At 52.6% G+C, this 23,019-nt stretch overlaps 1 protein-coding gene across 2 annotated transcripts; it reads left to right on the top strand.

The window, feature by feature from the left end:
• The first annotated feature begins 1,041 nt into the window (after positions 1-1,041).
• On the top strand, positions 1,042-22,354 carry Ccdc63 (coiled-coil domain containing 63). Of its 2 annotated transcripts, XM_028885910.2 has the most exons (11): positions 1,066-1,223; positions 1,591-1,760; positions 4,036-4,225; positions 6,227-6,346; positions 9,858-10,039; positions 11,389-11,570; positions 13,099-13,319; positions 16,924-16,998; positions 19,067-19,259; positions 20,843-21,046; positions 22,163-22,354. In XM_028885910.2, the coding sequence occupies exons 1-11, from the start codon at positions 1,215-1,217 to the stop codon at positions 22,300-22,302; spliced, it is 1,686 nt and encodes a 561-aa protein (XP_028741743.1). In that variant the 5' UTR covers positions 1,066-1,214; the 3' UTR covers positions 22,303-22,354. The 2 variants fall into 2 exon arrangements, with proteins under 2 accessions (XP_037054579.1, XP_028741743.1); XM_037198684.1 differs by lacking the exon at positions 22,163-22,354 and having other exon boundaries at positions 1,042-1,223; positions 19,067-19,321; positions 20,843-20,927.
• The last annotated feature ends 665 nt before the right edge of the window (positions 22,355-23,019 follow it).

The following is a 23,019-nucleotide window of genomic DNA, read 5'->3' as shown; positions in this document are numbered from 1 at the left end:
TGAAATGAATGAATGGTGAGGACATTCATTCGAGCTGTGTTTGGGAAGGCTCCAGAAACTGTCGAGACATGGCCCCATTGCCATGACCTCCTCCCTGTCTGTAAGAACCTTCTAGCATCATTTTCCCTTCGGTATGATTTACCGAACGTCAGTCATCCCCATAGTCCCCTATGGCATCTTTGAAACATCCGCCCACACAAGCTCGTGGAGGCCGTGGGGGCTACATTTTCCTTGCCTCTCAGCCTTCACCCCGGCCTCCTCTCTGCCCAGAGATCCCCCTCTTCTATTCCGATCGGCTTGGTGAGTTCCTAGTCATCCCTCAGAACTCACACGCCACATCTTGAGGATGACTCACCGCTCAGTTCCCCCATGATATTAAGCACACAGTAGGCGCTGTTTGCATGCCAAATCGATTTGCACATTTGCACTGCCAGAACTCTTGGTGGCTTACAAGCCTCAGGAAAAAAAAAACCACTTAAGATTGCTTTCATGCAAGGTGGTGTGATTGGACATGACCCAGAGGCATCTTCCAGTCTGGCTAAGCCCAGAGGCTTTGGTGCCTATGGTTTATCTCTGCACATTAGCTTGATTCTTACCCAGCATGCATAAAGTACTGGGTTTAATATCCAGCACCTGCACAAATTGGGCGTGGTGGCACACGCCTGGAGTCCCAGCACTTTGGAGGTGGAGGCTGGAGGATCAGGAGTTCAAGGTCACCCTGGGATACATATTAACTTTGAGGCCAGCCTGGGCTATCGGAGGAAATCTTTGTCACGAAATCAAAATCCCAAAAAAGCTCCATCAGGGTGCTCCCCATCTGAGGCCTTTGCGCCCCTTTCCTTCGGAGATGTGGGGAGCCAGGTGACAGGCTGGAGCCATCTGCCCGGGTCCTAATAATAAACTGGGAGAGGAAGATGTTCCAGGCTCGCTTGGCTCTGGGGGGGAGGGGCCCCTGTCACATCCAGCACCATCTGCCATGTCCCCTTTGTATGCCAAGCTGTGGGCGGAAGAGGGGACCGTGGGAAGGGGGAGAAGCCCTTGGGTCCTCACTGCCAGCGGGGCAGTCCACTTCCTTTTTGCCTCTTTTCACTCTGGGCAGGACATTGGCGAGAGACAGAGAGAGAGAGAGAGAGACAGGAGAGAGAGGCGGGCTTGGCCGGCTGTGACCTCCAGGACCCAGTGTCTAAGCAGAAAGGAAGCTCAGATCCGTCCCAATGCCAATGGTAGGTGATGACCCGCCGGTCACTCACTGTCCCTTCGTGTACCCTCTCATCCTACCCAACACCCCATCTTCCGGGCACCAGCTTTATAGACGGGAGGCGAAGACACTCAGGGACAGCCCCTGACTGTCTCAGGCTCACCGCAGAGTGGGATTTGAACCCGGGACCCTAAAGAACACCTTCCCACTAACTCAGCAAGGCACTCCCACAAGCCAAGTTCCACTGTCACTTGGCAGCCCTGTAGGTGGGTCTCCCCTGTGACAGCCAAGCCGATGACATCACCCTGGGGTGGGCTTCCCCCTCCCCCGGGAGCCACCTGGAGGGCGGCTTCTCGGGTCACCTGGGCCCCCTCGCCCTCCGCCGCGCCCAGGTGAAGAAACACAGGAGGAAGGTCTCTGTGGTCCTTCCGGAGCTCTCCGAGAAGGTCAAAGAGCAGCTGGCCGAGGCGGAGCTAAGGAAACTGAGGCAGCAATTCCGCAAGATGGTGGAGAGCAGAAAGTCCTTCAACTTCCGCAACCAGCGCATGATCGCCAACCAGTAGTAAGAGGGGTGTCCCCGGGGCGAGCGGGCCTCGGGCACAGCGCGGGGCAGGGGGCACCCCGAACCCGGCTGGGGGGGACCTTTTAGCCTGCGCTCTAGAGCTTCATAGGATGCAGAGAGCACCCAGTGAGCAGGCTGATCCGGGGGTCTCGGAGGCCCCGGGGGACAGGATCCGGTTCTACCCCTTGTCCCCTCTGCCCCAGCCAGGGCCTTGCAGACACACCCTCATCCGTCCATCCCAGTCCCAGCACCGGGGAACCTGACTGGTTCAGGTTTCCAGCCGCGGCAGGGACGGACGGGGGCGGGGCCAGAGGCTGCCTCGTGGGCGTGGCCATCCTCCGGCGGGTGTCGCCAGGGAGGTGTTCCCACGCTGCCCGTGCAGGGCCCAGCTTTTTGGAATGAGGGTGATGAGACCCTTTCTGCAAAGGCAGAAGCCGGCCTCCATCCATCCTCGCTGTCTGGATCCTTGGAGTTCAGAGGAGGGGAGCGCAGGGGATCTTTCATTTTCCCGTGGATCCGTTTACTCCGGCGAGGCTGGTCCCTAGAGGACGTCCCTGTCAATTTTTAAAGGAAGTCTTTTTTTTTTTTTTTTTCTTCTCCCAGAGCACTTTACCGCCCTCTGTTGGAAAAGTGCTCCTTCTAGAAACGTCTCAGGCTGGGGAGATGGCTCAGCGTGGCACCACACAGGCCTGAATCAGATCCCAGGGACCCCCGAGGTTAGAGGTAGAGAACTGACTCCCACGTTGTTTTCTGACCTGCATACTGCAGTGTGGCAGGCTGACACCCACGCACATGCTCACACACCGTGCACAAATAAATACACGTTGAGAAGAGACAGGAAAGGCGAAGGCTGGAGAGAAGACAGTTCCCTAGTTAAGAGCACTCGCTGCCCTTGCAGAAGATCTGAGTTCGGTTCCCCGCACCCACGTCTGTCTCAGCACCTCCTGTAACTCCAGCTCCAAGGGCCCCGACCATCTCTTCCCGCCTCTGTAGACCACTCCCCCCGTGCCCACTCCCATCTAAATAAAAAGGACAGAATAAATAAATATCCATGCACGGCGGTGCACACCTTTAATCCCAAGACTTGGGGGGCAGATGCAGTGGATCTCTGTGTATTGGAAGCCAGCCTGCTCTACGTAGAGAGTTCCAGGCCAGTGAGGGCTACAGAGAGAGAGAGACTCTGTCTCAAGACAAATACATTGTACAAGGAAATCACGGACATGCTCTGACTGTGAGACCCGCCTTACACTTTAGGGCGCTGGCTCCCTTTACCCAGCCCCAGACCTGCCCAAGAGCCAGCTGCCTTTCCCGGCACCCACTCTCCTCTGTGCCCGACTCAGCTGGGCACATTTTCCTTCCGCTTAAACAAGGTCCCCTCCAGGAGGGAGCTGAGGGGGGGAGGAGAGTCCCAGTAGCCTTGGAGAACCAGCTACTCCGTTCACTAGTCACCCATGGCCTCCGAAATGGTAGTGCGTTCATCAAAATTGTTTGGGTCTTGGTGCACACCAGAAGTGGGTCCAGGGCTCACTGGGGACAGTGCAGGGACAGGGCATTTATCTTGCTATTGTCTTTGTAGAGTGTCCCATTGTCCCACCACTTTTGTCCTTGGACCATGGCCCAATGAAGCTGCATTTTTATTTATTTATTTATTTATTGATTGATTCCAGACAGGGTTTCCTTGTATAGCCCTGGCTGTCCTGGAACTCACTCTGCAGACCAAGCTGGTCTTGAACTCAGAGATCCACCTGCCTCCGCCTCCCGAGTGCTGGGATTAGAGGCGAGCGCCACCGTGCCAGGCCCCATCTTTTTTTTTTTTTTTTTTTTTGAGACAGTGTCTCTCATTGGCTGGGAGCTCACTGACTGGGAGAGACTGGAGGGACAGCTAGCCCAGGGGTCCCCCTGCCTCCACCTCCAACACCTGACTCTTTGCATGGGTGCTGGGGTGGACCTCAGGCCCTCATGCTCACACACAGGAAACAATTACCAACTGAGCCATCTCCCCCCAAGCCACTCGGTGAAGGGTTTTGACAGGCACGGGGCGGCCTTCCCCTGAGAAGCATGCACCCCTCAGGGAGGTGGAGCATGTGAGACAGGAAGGACAGGGGTCAGGGACATGGGGTTCCAGATCTGGACCCAAGCCCCCAGCCATAAAGCGTTTCTCCTCTCCCTGGGGCCCAGGCCATCCCCCCAGGCTCCTTTTGGGCTAGGGCACCCTGTGGGTTCTGCGAAGGCGGTTTAGGGACTGCTGGGTTAAGTCCGAGCTGCCTCCCCTCAGTAAGGAAATCGAGAATCTGAAAGCTGAGCAGGCAGAGACCACCCTGCTTCTGAGCCTCATGAAGTCTCCGAAGAACCTGGACCTGAACCAGAAAAACTTCATGGAGCTGCGCTTCCTGCTGCAGACCAAGGGGGACTATGAGGCACTTATCACCTCCATGAAGGTGCTGTTGGGAGAGCTGGATGACAAGGTGAGGCTTCCCTGGGAGACTGAGGGGAAGGGGCCAGGGACAGCACACCCATGATGCCCTAGGCAGAGCGGACCAGAGCATGGGAGCTCAGCTCCGTTACCTCTTCATGTCCTCTGCCATCTCAAGGCTCAGAACCAGCCCCAGCATCCTCAGCATCCACCAACACGGGCAAGGTTCTGGTGCTGTAACAAAGATCACCATTAGCTGCGCATAATGCTAGTTTCTCCCTCCGTCATGCTATGCACCAATCATGGGCTAGTGAGGGGTAGCTGTTATCTTTTCTGTCCTGACAATGAGATGGTGGACAGAATCTCTCTAGGACATTGCCAGGTGCTATGGCAGGAGAAAAGCCTTCCAGCAGGTCTCATGTGGGCCATGGGATGCCCATATCATTCTAAGACTGATTTATTGGCTTAGAATAGTGTCACCCAACACCACCCATCATTAGGGCAAGCCTCCTGGATGGTGGTGTTGGCCAGGTCTTGCTGGGTCCCAATCTTTCCTCATAGGAAAGGGAACTTACCCAGAGCTATTGTGTGTGTTTGGAAGTATGTAACTTTTTAATTTATTTGTATTTGTTTTTGAGGTATATATTTATAGCCCTGGCTAGCCTAAAATTCACTCTGTAGACCAGGCTGGCCTTGAAGCCAGAGATCTACCTTTCTCTGCCTCCCAAGTGTTGGGATTAAAGGTGTGGGCCATCAGACCAACCACCTTTACTCTTTTTTTTTTTTTTTTTTTGGTAAGATTTTATTTTATTTTTAATTATGTGTATACGCCTGTGTATATGTGTGTGTATGTGCATGGGAAAGCAGTGCCCACGGAGTCTAGAAGAAGGTGTTGGATCCCCTATAGATGAGTTATTGAGACAAGTGATGTCTCTGGGAACCAAATTTAAGTCCTCTGCTAGTCCCCTGGGGATGGAATCTAGGACCTCGCGTATGGGAGGCAGGCCCTGCACCACTGAACTATGTCTCCGGTCCTTTATTTATTTGCTTTAAACCAACATGGTGCCCGAGTAAGACTATAAAGTATAAATGATACTAAATTCAAATGCATTTTGATATTTGGACACTCTGGGCCATCCATATCTAAAACAGCCCCATGAAATCTTTCTGTAAAAGACCCCACAGCCATATTTGGGTTTTCTGAGCCACAGCGCCTCTATGGAAACTAAACTCCAGCTGTGTAGCACCAAGGCAGTGGCCACAGGCAATACAGAAATGATTGGCTTTTCCAATAAATCTTTATTTGTAGCAATAAGCCGGGGGCCAATTTCCGAAGGGCTGTAGTTCGCAGCCCTTGGTGTGACTGACATGGTCAGAGGCTGCACACATGTGGAAGGGAGTCAAGGCCTTAGTGTGGGTGCTGCTGAGCAGTGTGGGCTTCTTGTGTCTGATGGCCTGATTTCCAAAGTGGGGACCAGCTCTTGGGAAAGTTCCAGATCCATCCAAGGACAGTCTTCTCATGATGTGTACAGTGACGCCATGCCTGGTCACTTCTGTAAGAGCCCCCGGTTCTATTCATAAGCAGAGAAACCTCACATGTAGGGACTGTCCAGATGGCCACTGGGAAGTCACAATGGTGTCACCAAAGCAGCTGGAGGTGTTCTGCTCCCACGTTCTAGTTACTTCTGAGTCTAATTGGGTTGGCAACCAAGTGTCACCACCACTGAGGCCAATGCTATTCCCTCTAGAAACCAGGGCTGTTGGGGCTGGATAGTTGGGGAATTTCTTTTTTGTTCACTAGTGGGAAAATTCACACTCAGAGCCACGGGTCTTTTTTTTTTTTTTTTTTTAAACCCTGGGTGGGTGAGAATAAATTGAGTCAGGAGCCGAGTCAGAGCTCTGTTTACAGGATGGGGGTCAATCTCAATTTGGCTTTAGACCATTCCCCCGTGGAGGGGGCAATCTGTGCCCAGCGGGGCGGATGGATGCCGATGCAGCTCAGTTCAGTTCTCCCCACCCTGCAGCTCGGTGCTCCCCCCCATCTCTCTTTCAGATTGTTCAGATGGAGAGGAAGATCTCCAGTCAGAAACAAATCTTCCTGAAGACACAAGAGGCCAATAACCCCCGGAAGCTGCAGAAACAGATTCACATTCTGGAGACCCGGCTGAACCTGGTAGATGGGAGCTGTTCTCTGAAGCCTCAGCACCCCACCCCTACCCTCATCCCCACCCTCACCCCACCCCACCCTCACCCTTACCTGTGGTTGTTTTTTTCTCTTTTGGGGGGCCCATCACCTAGCTCCCAAATAAATCACATACAGAAGCGTATACTCAATTATAAATGTCTGGCCTTAGCTTGGCTTGTTTCTTGCCAGCTTTCCTTGACTTTAAATTATCCTGTCAACCTTTGGTCTCAGGGCTTTTCCCCCTTCCCTTACTTCTGTAGATCTTACTCTTGCTCTGTGGCTGGCTGTGTAGCTGGGTGGTTGGCCCCTTGCACCCTCCTCCTTCACTGGCTTCTAGATCTCTCTCTTCTCCCAGAGTTCTCCTTCTTTATATTCTCTCTGCCTGCCGGCCCCGCCTGTCCTTTCTCCTGCCTTGCTATTGGCCGTTCAGTTCAGTCAGGTGTGTTAGACAGGTACAGTACCACAGCTTCACAGAGTTAAACAAGTGTAACATGAACCAAAGTAACGCACCTTAAAATAATATTCTACAACATCTACCCTCACGCCCACCCTCATCTCCAACCTCATCCCACCCCCACCCTCATCCCTTCCCTCACCCCTACCCTCACCCCCACCCTCATCTCCACCCTCACCCCACCCCCACCCTCATCTCCACCCTCACCCCCACCCTCACCCCCACCCTCATCCCCACCCCCACCCTCACCCCTACCCCCACCCTCATCTCCACCCTCACCCCCACCCCCACCCTCACCCCACCTCCACCCTCACCCTCACCCCCACCCTCACCCCCACCCTCACCCCCACCCTCACCCTCACCCCCACCCCCACCCTCACCCCCACCCTCACCCCCACCCTCACCCTCACCCTCACCCCCACCCTCACCCCACCCTCATCTCCACCCTCACCCTCACCCCCACCCCACCCTCACCCCCACCCTCATCTCCACCCTCACCCCCACCCTCACCCCACCCCCACCCTCACCCCACCCTCACCCCACCCCCACCCTCACCCCACCCTCACCCCACCCCCACTCTCTATCCTTCCAGGAATGCAGCCAGACCACTGAGCTGTCAGTGAAACACACACGTGCTTGATGCTTGAGAGAGGGCGGACTGAGAGCACACACACCCCACCCACTGGAACACCCACTCACCCATCCCTTACCTCGGTCCTACCATGTCCCCACGGCCACCAGGCAGATCTAGATGCACCCCTCCCCTGGCAGGCAGCTCAGGCTGTGGTCACCATTGTCCCTTATGCAGCATTGGGCACATGGACTTCACCATGGGGAAAGTCATGTTTGTAGCTGGGGAGTTTCTCTCGGGGTCCCGCCAAGCCCTGGGGTCCCGCCACCCCCCCCCCCCCGCAGTCCCGCAGCCCACTTATAAAATAATCACTCAGACACTTACATTACTTATAAACTGTATGGCCATGGCAGGCTTCTTGCTATCTAGTTCTTATATCTTAAATTAACCCATTTCTATAAATCTATACCTTGCCACGTGGCTCGTGGCTTACCAGTATCTTACCACTGTGGCTCGTGGCTTACTGGTGTCTTACTGCCGTGGCTGGCAGTGTCTCTCTGCCTCAGCCTTCCACTTCCCCGAAGTCTCCTCTCTCCTTGTCCTGCCTATACTTCCTGCCTGGCTACTGGCCAGTCAGCACTTTATCTGTCAATCAATCATCCACAGCAGATGTTTTCTGATTGGTCACAGTGTTCAGTGGTATTTACTGTAAGTGTCCTCTAGTTCCATAGTGGCTTGTGATGGAGTTGGGAATGTCACCCTAACCCAGTTGAAAAGTTCAGAGCTGGAATTAAGATCCCTAAGTAAGGCCTTATCCAGGTGATAACAAATTATTTATTTTTTTAAAATAATTTACTTATTTTATGAGCATTGACTAGAGTTTGCTTTGCCTGTGTGTGTGTCTGTGTGAGGGTGTCGGGTACCCTGGAACTGCACTTACAGACAGTTGTGAGCTGCCATGTGGGTGCTGAGAATTGAACCCGGGTCCTTGGGAAGAGCAGCCAGTGCTCTTAACCGCTGAGCCAACTGTCTCTCCAGCCCCCTGCCCTCTGTATTTATTTATTTATTTACTTACTTAGTTTTTGAGGCAGGGTCTCAAAAAGCCTCTGCTGTCCTGGAACTCACAGAGATCCACCTGCCTTTACCTCCCGAATGCTGAGATTAAAGGTGTGTGCCACCACACCTGGGCTCAGAAGAGGACCCACGTTGGTTTCCTACTTTGCAACTGCTTGTAACTCTGGTGCCCTCTTCTGGCCTTCTCATGTACCTGCACTCAGGGTGTGTATACACATACATGTAAGTACTCACACAAACACATATAATACAGTAAATCTTTTAGAATTAAAAAAAAAATCTCTACAGAAACCCATGACCGGGACTAGAGAAAGCGATGCACAGAGCATGCCGTATAAAATTTAAGAACGCTCTCACTCACATTTGGATTTGTAGAAAGCAGGGTGGATACCTGGCCGCAAGCGCCTCCTTAAATTCTAGGTCCAGATTGCCTGGCTTCCCTTGCCTCAGTTTTGGGCCTTTTAGAAACCCAAGGCTTCTCAGAAACACTTGGAAAACCTCTTCAAATCGTTTACTATTGGCAATCTTTTTCTCCAGTTGCTCGCCCCCCCAACATCCATGGAAGAGTTTCACATCCCCTCCAAACAACCCCCTCCCGAGTGAAGGCGTTAATTTACTAAAAGGGGAAGAATACAGGCACACGCTACGTGCTGCTGGCTTTAAAACCGCACGTATGTGTGTGGGAATGCAGGAGAGGTCAGAGGACAGTCTGCAGGAGTCAGTTCCATTTCCGCCCCGCGGGTCCAGGCCTCAAACTCGGGTCACTGGGTTCGGTGGCAAGGCTGCTGCCACTTTCCCTGCTGACCCATCTCACTGGTCCTGTAGGAGCTGTCACAGTGGGCTTCAGATGTCAACTGGACACTCCTGGGAAGAAGGCGTTAGTTACTCAGGACTTGCCTCCACCAGCTTGGCCTGTGGGCAAGCCTGAGGGGCATTTTCTGGATTGCTAAGAGATGTAGGAGGACTCAGCCCCTAGTGAACGGTGGGAAGGTGGGCCTAGGCTGTATAGAGAAGCAGGTTGAGCAAGTCGTGAGGAGCAAGCCAGTAAGCAGCACCCCTCCACGGCTGCTGCTTTAGTTCCTGCCTCCAGCTGGTTCCCGTCTTGGCCTCGATCAATTGATGAACTGCGTGAGTTGTAATCAAGATAAACTCTCCTTCTAAATTGGTTTTGGTCAGTGTTGTATAAAAGCAGCAGAAAAAGCAAACCTGGACACTTTTATTTGTTTGATTATTTGAGTTTTTTTTTTTTTTTTTTGCAGGGGACAGTTTCACACTGTAGCCCTAGCTGGCCTGGAACTGTGTGCTGTTGGTACTCAATGGGCAGCCACAGGGCCCCGACATCCTCCCAGGACCATCCCGTCTGGGGGTGAGACCCTGTTTGAAGCACAGCCTCCCCACAGGTCACTGTCCACTTTGACAAGATGCTGACCTCCAATGCCCAGCTCCGGAAGGACATTGAGGATCTCCTCTTTGAGAAGGCCGCCTACGACCACGTCTACCAGCAGCTTCAGCGGCGTCTGCAGACACAGAAGAAGACCATGAATGTAGCCATCGAGCAGTCTGCCCAGGCCTATGAGCAGAGGTGCTTGGGAAGGCCCAGTTCCCAACTCGGTACCCGTTTGTTCCTCTTGAATGCCTGGACCATAACTCACAGCAGCAGCAACCCTGGACACTGACCATGTACCCAGTAGGGTGCCATGTATCTTCCGTCTTCCTCCCCACAGCATGAGGAATTACTGTCTCCTCTTTTCTCAGAACAAACGGGAGCCCTTGCAGGACAGTGCAGATGGGGGGGGGGGCAGGACTCCAGCTTTCTGTCCCCTACATGGTCCCTGGTCCTGGTCTGGGGCAGAGGTCTTTATCCATCTAAGTCTTTGCTGGCACAGAATGAGGCTGTGGAGAGAACAGGCCTTAGAGTAAGACATGTCTGGGGATGACTCCTCCCTCCATCACTTCTGCTTTGTTGTAGGATCTGTGTAGGTGGTGGGGAGCAGAAACTAATCCATGCATGTAAGGGATAAGTCGAGATGATGATGGTGATGATGTGATGATGGTGGTGATGATGGTGGTGATGAGGATGATGAGGATGGTGGAGATGATGGTGATGAGGATGATGGTGGTGGTGATGTTGGGGATGAAGATGATGGTGATGATGTGAAGATGAGGATGATGGAGATGATGGTGATGAGGATGATGGTGGTGGTGATGTTGGGGATGAAGATGGTGGTGATGATGTGATGATGAGGATGATGGAGATGATGGTGATAAGGATGATGGTGGTGGTGATGTTGGGGATGAAGATGATGGTGATGATGTGATGATGATGGTGATGATGGTGATGATGTGGTGATGAGGATGGTGGTGGTGGTGATGGTGGTGATGATGATGGTGGTGATGAAGGTGATGATGTGATGAGGATGATGTGATGATGAGGATGAAGATGATGAGGATGAAGATGATATGGTGATGAAGATGATGGTAATGATGTAGTGAAGAGGATGATGGTGGTGATAAGGATAATGGTGGTGATGATGTTGGTGTTGATATTGGTTAGGAAGGTGGTGCTAGTGGTGGTGACCGTGTTAGTGGTGACAGGAAAGTTATTTCCTGGGGTGGACTAGACTGACAGCTCTGATGGACTCCTGAGTTTGGTCCCCACCGCCAGAAAAAAAAAAATTGCAAAGAGCCAGATGGTGGTAGTGCATGCCTTTAATCCCAGCACTCAGGAGGCAGAGGCAGGCGGATCTCTGTGAGTTCGAGGTCAACCTGGGCTACAGAGTGAGTTCCAGGAAAGGCGCAAAGCTACACAGAGAAACCCTGTCTCAAAACAAAACAAAACAAAAAATTGCGAAGAACCTCAAAGAAACCCGGGGCCACTGGGCAGGCATGCAGTCCTCTGGACACTAAACCCCATCTGCCATCTCTCCACAGGGTGGAAGCCATGGCCCGGATGGCTGCCATGAAGGACCGCCAGCAGAAAGATATCTCTCAGTACAACCTGGAGATCCGTGAGCTGGAGCGCCTGTATGCTCATGAGACCAAACTCAAGTCCTTCCTGCTTGTCAAACTCAACGACCGCACTGAATTCGAGGAGCAGGCCAAGAAGAAGGGAGGTACAAGCCACAGTCTCCCCTCCCCCACCCTCCCTCTCCCTGATTGCTGCCAGTCATAGCCACTGAGAACACAGCACACCTGGTTAAACTTAAACCTCAGGTTAGCGATGAGCACACTTTTAGGATAAGTTTGTGCCATGGCGTCCTGGGGCTACACGTCTGAGAGATAATTATTTCTTTCTTTTTTTTTTTTGTGACAGGGTTTCTCTATGTAGCTTTGCACCTTTCCTGGATGGAACTCACTCTGTAGCCCAGGTTGACCTCAAACTCATGGAGATCTGCCTGGCTCTGCCTCCCCAGTGCTGGGATTAAAGGCGCGCGCCACCACTGCCCGGCTACCATTTTAATTTTAAAATTATTATTTTTCTCATCTGGGCATGGTGGTGCATGTTTTTAATCCCAACAGTTGGGAGGCAGAGGCAGGTGGAAAGCTAGGAGTTTGAGGCCAGCCTGGTCTCTTCACATTTTTAACATGTGTTCTGGGGAATCAAACACAGGTCCTGACACCTTTGTTGATCAGTGGCCTTGGACCCTGCTCAAAAAAACACTTTATTTTTGTGTCTGTAAGTGTATGCCACGTGTGGGGGGGGTGCTGGCTGAGGACGGGAGAGGTTGTCAGATCCCCTAGAACTGGAGTCATAAGTAATTGTGAGCCCCAAGATGGGCTGGACCTTGAACTTGGGTCCTCCAGAGCAGGCGGTGCTCATAACCACTGAGCCATCTCTCCAGCCACACCTTGTCTTTAGTGTTGGTGTCTCTCAGTGAACCTGGTTCAGCTATACTGGCTGGCTGCCGAGTCCCAGGGAATCCTCCTGTCTCCACCTCCCCAGGCTGGGATTATAGGCACACATGACCACACTCATCTGTTTTTTTTTTTTTTTTTGGTTTTTCAAGACAGGGTTTCTCTGTGAAGGCTCTGTTGGAGGCTGTCCTGGAACTCACTCTGTAGCCCAAGCTGGCCTCAAACTCACAGAGATCCGCCTGGCTCTGCCTCCCGAGTGCTGGGATTACAGGTGTGAGCCACTACCGCCCAGCTAAATGTTATTTATTTATGTATTTTTTTGTATATGAGTGCTCTGTCTGCATGTACTCTAGTATGCCAGAAGAGGGCATCAGATCCCATTACAGATGGTTATGAGCCGCCACGTGGTTGCTGGGAATTGAACTCAGGACCTATGGAAGAACAACCAGCGCTCTTAATCACTGAGTCATCTCTCCAGCCCCACACTCAGCTTTTCTTTTTTTCTTTTTTCTTTTTCTTTCTTTCTTTCTTTTTTTTTTTTTTTTTTTTTTTTTTACCTGTTCTGGGGATTGAACTCAGGTCCTCGGGTTTGTACAGCAGATACATCCGCCAGCTTTCCCAGCCCCTCTTTATATATTTCTGATGTGGGTCACAAGCAAAAATGCCTCCTCTCCTGGCAAACTCTCGCCCCACTCCCCAAGACGGTGATGAGAACGGGGAACCCAGTGTCCCTCTCCACACCTCCTGTGGTCTTTCTCCCCCCCCACCCTGTCCCCCCCCCTGCAGTGGCCAAGACCAAGAAACACGGAAAGAAAAGCAAGGGCGAGAGCTTTGAGAGCTACGAGGTGGCGCATCTGCGGCTGCTGAAGCTGGCGGAGAACGGGGACCTGAACCAGCTCACCAGGGACTTCCTGGCCAAGGAGGAAAAGAACTTTGCCCGCTTCACCTACGTCACCGAGCTCAACAATGACATGGAGACCATGCACAAGAGGACCCAGAAGATCCAGGTGCATGGCTAGCAGGACCTGGGAGGACTGGGGCCTGCCTGTCCCAAACAGCTTTCCCTGGCACGTCCACCTGCTCTGCAGACAATGTCCACAGGCCCTGATAATGACAGTGAGTTCCTGTCCCCACCCAGATCGTGACGGTGGCCACCGCGGCAGGTGCCATCCACTCTGCGCTATGAACTAGGAAGGCACTTGAAAAGTTTGTTTTATTTTATGGGTATGGATGGTTTGCCTGTGTGTATGGCTGTGCACCGTGTGCGTGCAGTGCCCACAGAGACCAGAAGAGGGCGCCAGATGTCCTGGCACTGGAGTTATAGATGGTTGGGAGCTGCCCTGTGGGTGCTGGGAATCGAACCTTGGTTTCTGCAAGAGCAGCCAGTGCTCTTAACCTCTGACTATCATCTACATTCCTCTACCTCGTCCTCTGAGACAAAATCTGTCACTAGGGTTTGGGGCTCAACAGTTGAACTATGCTGTCTGGACATCAAGCCCCAGGGACCTTCCGGTCTCCCCATTTGCCATGCTAGGGTTACAAGGGCATGCCATGGTGACCAGATTTTTTTACATGGGTTCTGGGATTGAACTCAGGCCCTGCCGCCTGTGGCTTCAGAGTGGAAGGGAAACAGTTAATGCCTATCTTGGGCAGGCCCGGTGCTCATCCGCAAGGCCTGAAGGAAAAGAACCCTCTGCCTTTACGGAACCCATAATGATTCACACTTACCTGGCTTGTGGGTCTCCTCACTCAGAACCCGTGATGACTCCCAGTGTCCCCAGCTGTTCCCAGCTGTATCACACACACCTTCCTCCAATGGTTCCCTCTGTGTCCTGCCCCCTCCCGCTCTGAGGATGCTCCTCAGGCCTGACCCGCTGTCCCCTGGGGGGATTCGGCATGCCTCCCTCTGAGGCCCTGTCATGTTTATGGGGGCAATTTCCCACTTGTGGGGTATGTTGAGGACTGGATACCAGGCCCTTGCCTTTCCCCTTGATTGATGGTAACTGGCCAGTCACTTTCCAGAGGTTCTGCTGACTCCAACCCAATCTCCACCACAGGAGAGCCGAGGTCGCCCATGTACGTCCCCACAGTCGACTTCCTGCGGGTTGTGGGGATTCAAACTCAGGTCCTCGCGGCCACACAGCAAGCCAGCCCCTAGCCCTCAGGAGGCTCCAGGCTTCAGCTTTTCCTTGGGGCCCATTGTCTGCAAGCCACAGGGAGGAGCTTAGTGACCCTTTAGATGACCCTGCCACGTTGCTCTGGAGCTCTGGCTGCCTTCTTGCTTTGCCTTGTGGTTTTTTTTTTTTTTTTTTTTTTTTTTGAAACAAGGCTTCACTCGGTAGCCCAGGATGACCCGGAACTCACAGCAGTACTCCTGCCTCAGCTTGGTGATTGCTGAGGGAGCATCTCCACTTAAAGTAGGATTTGGGTTTTCTTTTTAGTCCCCCCCCCCCCCCATTGTATACATCTAGCTTCACCCCTTCCTAGGGACCAGGTCACGGGTCCATTCTCTCTGATCTGTTAAGATTTGTTCAGTAGGCGGGGGTTGGGGATTTCGCTCAGTGGTAGAGCGCTTGCCTAGCAAGCACAAGGCCCTGGGTTTGGGCCTCAGCTCTGGAAAAAAAAAAAAAAATGGTTCAGTAGGGTTGGAGAGATGGCTCAGTGATTAAGAGCACTTCCAGAGGACCTAGGTTCAATTCCTAGCATCCACATGGCAGCTCACAACTACCTGTAACTCCTATTTCAGGAGATCTGACACCTTCACACAGACATACATGCAGGTAAAAAAAATGAATGTGTACAAAATAAAAACAAATTATTTTATAAAAGTATTTGTCCAGTAACTGTCAACATTTAAAAAGCAGAGCATTCAGCCAGGCGGCGGCGGCGGTGGCGCACGCCTTTAATCCCGGCACTCGGGAGGCAGAGCCAGGTGGATCTCTGTGAGTTCGAGGCCAGCCTGGTCTACAGAGTGAGATCCAGGACAGGTACCAAAACTGCACAGAGAAACCCTGTCTGGAAAAAGCAAAAACAAACAAGGAAACTGAAAAGCAGAGCATTCTACATAAACCCCCAAATTTCTAGTTTCTCTGGGGACATCAAATCTGACACAAGGTGGCCATGTGTGCAAGCCACTGTGGACCGTGAGTGCGTTGTTACTGCCCTCTGGTGGCTGCCTGCGGTATGGCAGGAAGGTCTTCCTGGTCCAGGTTGTTCTGGGAGGAAGCACTTTACTAGTTTCTAGTCCTTGTGAGGTGCGGAGGCAGACGGATGTGAGGCTTGCTGTGTGGCCGGCCTCTGACTGGACTGGAAATGTCCACCACACACTGGACCTTTGAGGGCTTTGGGTAAGGTGGACTTTCCCTCTGTTGGCCTCAGTTTCCCAGTTTGTCCTGTGATGTTGGGACCAGCCCTGTAGCTTCCAGGCTCTTTGCTCTGTTTGCTTTGGAACACTGATTTAGAGCTTGGAGCTCAAGTATCTGTTGGGGACATGGTGCATCCCAACTCGCAGGTGTCCAGGACACATTCACGTCTCTGTAGATGGGCTGGTAATCGGCATTTAGCCATTTGTATGCATGGGCCACCCTACCCCCCCCCTTTGAATTTACGATCAGTGATTGATTTCTCAACCTCTTAGTACGTTCGTCTCCTCATTGGAGTGGCCAGAATCTTCCATTATTTCCACTGTTCCTTCCATTATTATTATTTCTTTCTTTCTTATTCTTTTTTTTGTTTGTTTGTTTGTTTTTGTTTTTTCCAGACAGGGTTTCTCTGTGTAGCTCTGGAGCCTGTCCTGGAACTCTGTAGACCAGGTTGGCCTCGAACTCACAGAGATCCGCCTACCTCTGCCTCCCGAGTGCTGGGATTAAAGGCGTGCACCACCACCGATGCCCCGCCTCATTATTTCTTGAGATGAGACATGGGGATGGGGACTTTTGTGTCAAAGGCTTGGACGCACTGGTCAGAGAGGCTGGGTCACTTGCCTGGCTCCCACCTGGAATTTGGAGTGAGTCTGGCCATCTGAGTGAGGGACTCAGATTCTAGTGAGAGTCTGAAGGACCCTGGGCTAAGCTGCTGGGTCCAGAGAAGAAGCCACTAGTTGCTCATGGCTGTTTAAATTCTTTACAGTGTGATACAACAGAAACCCCAGACGCCCAGGGGTGGGAGCCACGTTTCAAGTGCCCATGTGTGGCTGGTGACTACGGAATTAATACAAGTAGAACATGAAGGACTGTGTTGATTACTCTGTTCTAGATGGTTCTAAACCTGTGGGCCAACCTGAGACCACCAGAAAACACAGATACTTACATTACGATTCATTACCCTGCCAAATCACAGTCACGAAGTAGCAATGAAAATCATTGTACGGTTGGGGGGTCACCACAACATCCAGAAGTGTATTAAAGGGTCGCAGCGTTAGGAAGGTTGAGGACCACTGCTCTAGACAGTTGTAGATGGTTCTCAGAGAGGATAAAGAAAGACCCTCCTGCGGAGTAGGAGGGGCCAGGGGGAGGCTCCCTGATGGGTTTACCCAACACCGGAGTAGGGTTAGATGCAGTGGGAAGAGCGGCTGATAGCTTTTCCTCACTGGCCCCCTTCTGTCCTGCGCAGGATGACATCATCAACCTTCGGTCTCAACAGCAGTCCTCCCACGAGGGCACCCGGAGCGTCCTGAGACAGATGGAGGTGAGCTGGGGGGGCTTCCCGTACCTGTCTGTCGTCACCCGTCCGTTTTCTGCCAGGTGGCCTGTCCTGACATCCCTGCAGAATCTTGTCCCTAAGGTCTGTCTATTGTGAAGACGAGTCCCTTTCCAGGGGGGGTCGAACCCAAGCCCTGGGGCTGCAATTCGATCCTGACACATCTCTGCCTCAGTTTCTCCTTCTGATGACTCCTTGGCCCAGCTCCACCGTTTCCCACAGTAATAATGACCACACGCCAGCCTCCTACATCCTTTTCTTTCCCCTCCCCCCACCCTGCTTCCTCTCTGTGCTGGGAATCAAACCCAGGGCCTCCTGCACCCTGGTTCCCCACTCTACCACTGAGCCACAGCCCACACCCCACATGCAAATGCTTCCTGGACCAGTCAGTAGAGACCCCGTGGGCTCCTCCGGGTCCCGCCCTTCACCACCCTGGGAAGCAGGGGTCTCTCAGGCTCTTCCCATTTCTCAGGTGAGGAAACAGGCTGGCAGAGGTAAAAGTGGGGTGTGGGGTGGTGTTGCTTTGTTTTGGTACAGGGTCTCACTATGTAGCCCTGGGGTGGGGGGCGGGTCTGGAATTCACTATGTAGACAGGGTTGGCCTCAAACTCACAGAGATCCTCCTGCCTCTGCCTCCCCAGTGCTAGGATGGAAGGCGTGCTCTAGTCCCCTTCCCCTGGGAGCCTGAGAAAGCTAGAGGTTTATTTATTTATTTTTTTTTGTTAAATAAGCTGAACATGGGCAGGTCCAGCATGGGACAGTAGGTGTCTTTGTGATGTCATCTGCCACCCAGGCTCTCCTTGGTGCGTGGTTTCCATCCCAAGGGTGCCTGGTGGTTGCATTACAGCAGCCACGGCCCCCGCCATCCCACGGGCGCCTCAGGCAGGAAGAAGGTGGGGAGGGCTAAGAAGGCCACACTGTCTGAGGCAGGGAACCTGGGTTGTTTATGGGACTTGTAGCTGGTCACACTGACCCCTCCGGAAGTCAACAGGTTCTCTCATGAAGGTCTTGGGAGAATGAATCACAAACATTGGTGAGACGTAACCCCCGCCGGGCTGGCCGGGTATGACGTGCACGCCTATGATACCCATGCTCGGTAGGTAGGCCGAGGCAGTGGGGCTCCTTTCTGCTCTGCATCCAGACCAGGCTGGTGGTGCTATTCTCGGCGCTGCCACCGGGGGGCAGCAAAGCTTAGGCCAAGGAAGAGGCGCCTTGGCAAAGCCGGGGATCTTGGGAGCTGTTGTAGTTCCGGCTGGCGGCCTCAGGTGGTCCCCAGGCTAGCCCACGCCCTCTGCTGGGGGCCTCCTCGAATCCCAGACTCTTCCCTGGGGTTGGGACTAGCAGTGCCTTTATTGGGGGGGGGTCTCCTCTCCCTGACCCTGTTTTTACTGTTTCCTGTCTTCATGGAGTGGTGGTGGTAGCCAGGGGAACCTGGTAGGGGGTGGGTGGGTGGTGGGTGGTGGGTGGGGGGGTCTCCCCTCCCGTTGGAACCCTCCCCACCCCTCCCTCTTCACCATCTCCTCTTCACCCAGGAGCTCAGGTTAGGCACTCAGAGCAATAACTTTTTATTTTTTTATTTTTTGAGACAGGGTTTCTCTGTGTAGTCTTGGTGTCCTGGAACTCACTCTATAGACCAGGCTGGCCTTGAACTCAGAGATCCACCTGCCTCTGCCTCCCGAGTGCTGGGATTAAAGGCGTGCGCCACCACCATCCGGCCTGCAATCACTTATTTTTTGAGACAGGGTCTCATGTACCCCAGGCTGGCCTCAAACTCTCTATGTAGACAAGGATAACCCTGGACTCCCGATCCTCCTGCCCCCACCTCCAGAGAGCAAGAGTTACAGGCACGCACACCACACCGGGTTAGGCAAGTGCTCTACCCCCTGAGCCACACTCCCAGCGGTCCATTTTTTCTTAATTTTGTTTGCCGCTGACAGGAAGCTCATTCCTTTGATTGAACACCCCCTCTGGGGTTTGCAAACCTGTCTAGGATCCACCAGTCATCTCCACAGAGAGCCCCCAGCCTCACACCAGGCCTGGTTTCTGTCTCCCCCCAGGAAAAACTGAGGAAGACCACGGAGGAGGCGGATATTTATGAGAACAAATACAAGGAGATGAGCAAGACCCTGGAATACCTCAAGAACTCGGTGGAAAAGCTGTTTAAGAAGATTAACTGTGACGCCACGGAGATCCTGGGGAAGCTGGGTGAGACCGGGAAGATCACGGACATCAACCTCCAGCAGTACTTCGGTGAGCCAAGCTGGGGCCCACCCGGCTCTTAGGAACTCTTTTCCAGCATATTCTATGACCAGGTACAAGAGCTCTTTCTTGGGTTGGTAGTGAGCATGGCTGTGCTGCAGCCCTGCCTGGGTTCGAATCCCGATTGTTCACTTTCTAGCTGTGTGGCTTCGGCCACGTTCCTGACTCTCACTGTGCTCAGGTTCTTTCCCCTCCAAACTGAGGGTAAGTTCAGGAGCTACCTCATTGGGTTATTGGGAGGATTAAATATGGGGTCGTCGGTGATGATCTCAGTTGACACAGGAGAGGGGTTTATTGAAACCCAATGCCCTTAATGAGAAAAGCTGAAACTAAAAGGAAGTTTTCTTACACACGTACACAAACACTACACACATACATGCTCACACACACCTGCATACATGGATGTATACACACACACACACGTGCATGTGCACGCACACACACAGGCATCCCATGCAAACATTATGCACACAGACACATGCACACACATGCACAAAGACACATTCGAATGCATAAAAACACTATATACACATGTGTGCATGCGCATGCAAACATACACACACAGATGCACATACTTGCATGCACATGCATGAGCATGCATACGCATGAGCATGCACACTTATGCACCTATACATGTGCATGCATGCATGCACATTCACACACACATACACACACACACACACATACGCTTCATATTTGATCCTTGCGTTTTTTTCTCTAAGATTAGGAAGTAGGCCAGGGTGGAGCTCCCATTGAGCTTATTTAGTACTGTATAGTAATCCTTGCCAAGCAATAAGGCAAGAAAAAAGGATAAGACTCCTGATTGGAAGGGAGGAAACAAGCACTCTGCATGGGGCCTGGTGTGTAGTGAACGTGTGCTGACTGCTTTATGTATGTCCAGGTCTGGCTCCAAGTTCAGGGTGTAGAGGGGACATGAAAACCCAGATCATGGCAGCTTGGCATAAGCGGTACCCGCTATTAAAGTTTAACACACAGGCTCTTGCAGAGGACCTGAGTTTGAATCCCAGCACCCACATCAGGTATCCCAGGCAGAAGAAACAGCATAAGTGAACGAAGCCTGAGGGTCAGGCTACCCTCGCTTGTCATTTATAGTGGATTGCTGGTTTTTGACCTCCTCACTGTCAACACCGAGGGAACCCTTTTTGGACCATGCTTTCCGAGAAACTGTCACTCATGGTGCTTTGAATGCCTTAGACCTACTGTGTGCTTCCATGAGCGCTCTGCCTGTGTGTGTTAAAAGAGAGATTTTGTGCCAGGCGGTGGTGGCACACACCTTTAATCCCAGCACTCGGGAGACAGAGCCAGGCAGATCTGTGAGTTCGAGGCCAGCCTGGACTACAGAGCGAGATCCAGGACAGGCACCAAAACTACACAGAGAAACCCTGTCTCGAGGGGAAAGAAAGAGTGAGATTTCTGTGTCTGATAAGGTCAGAACGTCTCACAGCCAGTGGCCAGGCAAAAGCGGACATCTAGAGGACAAACTCCCATCCCCCCTCTATTACAACAGGGGCCACCAGCCTTGCAGCCGTGACCTTGACCCTCTTGTCTTCCAGCTATCATAGAGAAGAAGACCAACGACCTGCTGATTCTGGAGTCCTTCCGGCGCCTGCAGGAGGCGGAGGGGCCCGATGTCGATGTCCCACAGCCCTTCGTCAACCCCTTCTGGGGCGGCTCTGCCCTCCTCAAGGCCCCCGAGCCCACAAAGGTCATACCCCCCGTCTTTGGGTTAGAACCCTTCAGTGACAAACTTGAAGAGGGTGAGTTCTTGCTCGATGCCACCCAGGCAGGCCAGGCCACTGGATAGGAGTGCCTTAAGGAGCCTGAGTCCCTACAGGGTCTGTGGGCCAAGCCTCAGTTTCCCTTATTGCTTCATTGAGCGACATCACCCTGTGTGAGCGATCGTCACCCTGTGTGAGCGATCATCACCCTGTGGCCCCTTGTTTGAAAACGCAGATGAGAACAGATCCTTATGGAAAACAGAGATTGAGTAAAGTACAAACTTATTCACTGCAGCCCCAAACCAGAAACAAGCAAAGGACCCTACACACACACACACACACACCACACACACTCACACACCACACACTCATAAACACACACTCACACTCATAACACACACATAAACACACATACCCACACTCACAACACACTCATAAATACACACTCACACTCATAAACACAGATTCACAAGTCATATGCACATACTCACACACACCTACTTGCATACACTCATTCACATTCACACTTATCAAATACACTCATAAACACAACTCATTCACGCACTCATAGGCACACACATACACACACTCATACACATCCTCACATATACATTCATACACTTTCACACACACCCATGGACACATACACACACTCATATACATACTGACACACATATACTCATACACTTATGCACATACTCATGCACACACATATACACACTCATACACACACTCACACGCATGTACACTCATACTCTTACACACACACTCATGCACACATACACACGCTCAAGCACACTCACACACACACACACACACACACACACACATGCATGTGCACATGCACCATTAAGTTAGTCAGAACTTAACAAACACAATGGAGTACTATGCAGCCACAAAAACATTCGACTGTCCCTCTGGGTAGCAATAGCTTGGCAGTCAAATAGATTGCCACCCAGCTTTGTCCTTGCTATTAAACCAGCGGGGGTCCCCCACTCTTGCTTGGGAATTCCCTGAGGGCACATCTCCGCTTGGCACTCTTAAGGGCTTTCCGCCCCGTGCCCAGCCCAGCCTGGTGGAGTGGCACTGTCCCCGGGAAGGGAGTGAGCTGGGCATCACCTCCCAGCTCCTCACAGTGCTCTGTCCCGGGTGCAGTGGAACATCCCCTGGACCACAGTAGCCTCCGGCAGCTGGTCTTGGAGAACTACCTTCAGAAGGACCGAGGCAAGGACCTGCAGGACGCCCTGTTGGAGAAGGCGGATGAACTCAGGGGCAAGAAGAAGGTGGTAGGCTGAGCTGCAGGTGGCCGTGGACCACACCCAGAGAGAATAAATGTTTGCTTCCTGAGCCCCAGGGCCTTTGCATCTGCTGTGCTGGGGAGCTCCGGGGGCTGGAAACCAGCTTTGCGGTGGGGTGAGAAGGATGGGGTTCAAAATCCGGGGTCCTAGTCTCCTTGTTTCTGGAAGAATGGGTGTCCCTGAGGCCACAGGTGGGGTATGGATAGTGCAGAGTTTGGGGGACGCACCTTTTGAATCTCAGCTTCCTGCAAGGGGCCCATGGGGACCTCATCGATTGCAAGGCTGGATCTGACCCTGGGTATGGGGGTGTCGGCTCCTTCTCTCTCAGGCAGGGCTTTGCTGTGTAAACCCAGGCTAGCCTTGGATGTTACCATGTTTGGTCCTAGTGATTCTCTTGAAGTTGGCTTCCCATTTTCAGTTCATCCATGGGGACTCAGCTCTAGGGCTATGTAAAGGCCCCGGTCAGGGCAGCCAGAGACTGCCACCAGTTGGTTTGGTTTTTTGAGACAGGATCTCACTATGTAGCCCAGGCTAGCCTGGAACTCACTATTTAAACCAGTCTAAGTCTGGAACTCACAGAGATCCTCCTGCCCCTGCCTCCTGAGTGCTGGGATTAAAGGTGTGCGCCACCATGCCCATGCTGTGCCTTCCCCCCTCCCCCCCACCTTTAAGGGCTGGGCTCCAGAATGCAAACAGAGCTAAGGGAAAGGCCGC

Source organism: Peromyscus leucopus, chromosome 23 (genome assembly GCF_004664715.2).
Source record: "Peromyscus leucopus breed LL Stock chromosome 23, UCI_PerLeu_2.1, whole genome shotgun sequence".
Taxonomy (NCBI): Eukaryota; Metazoa; Chordata; class Mammalia; order Rodentia; family Cricetidae; genus Peromyscus; species Peromyscus leucopus.
This window is presented reverse-complemented; position numbering and strand designations above follow the sequence as displayed.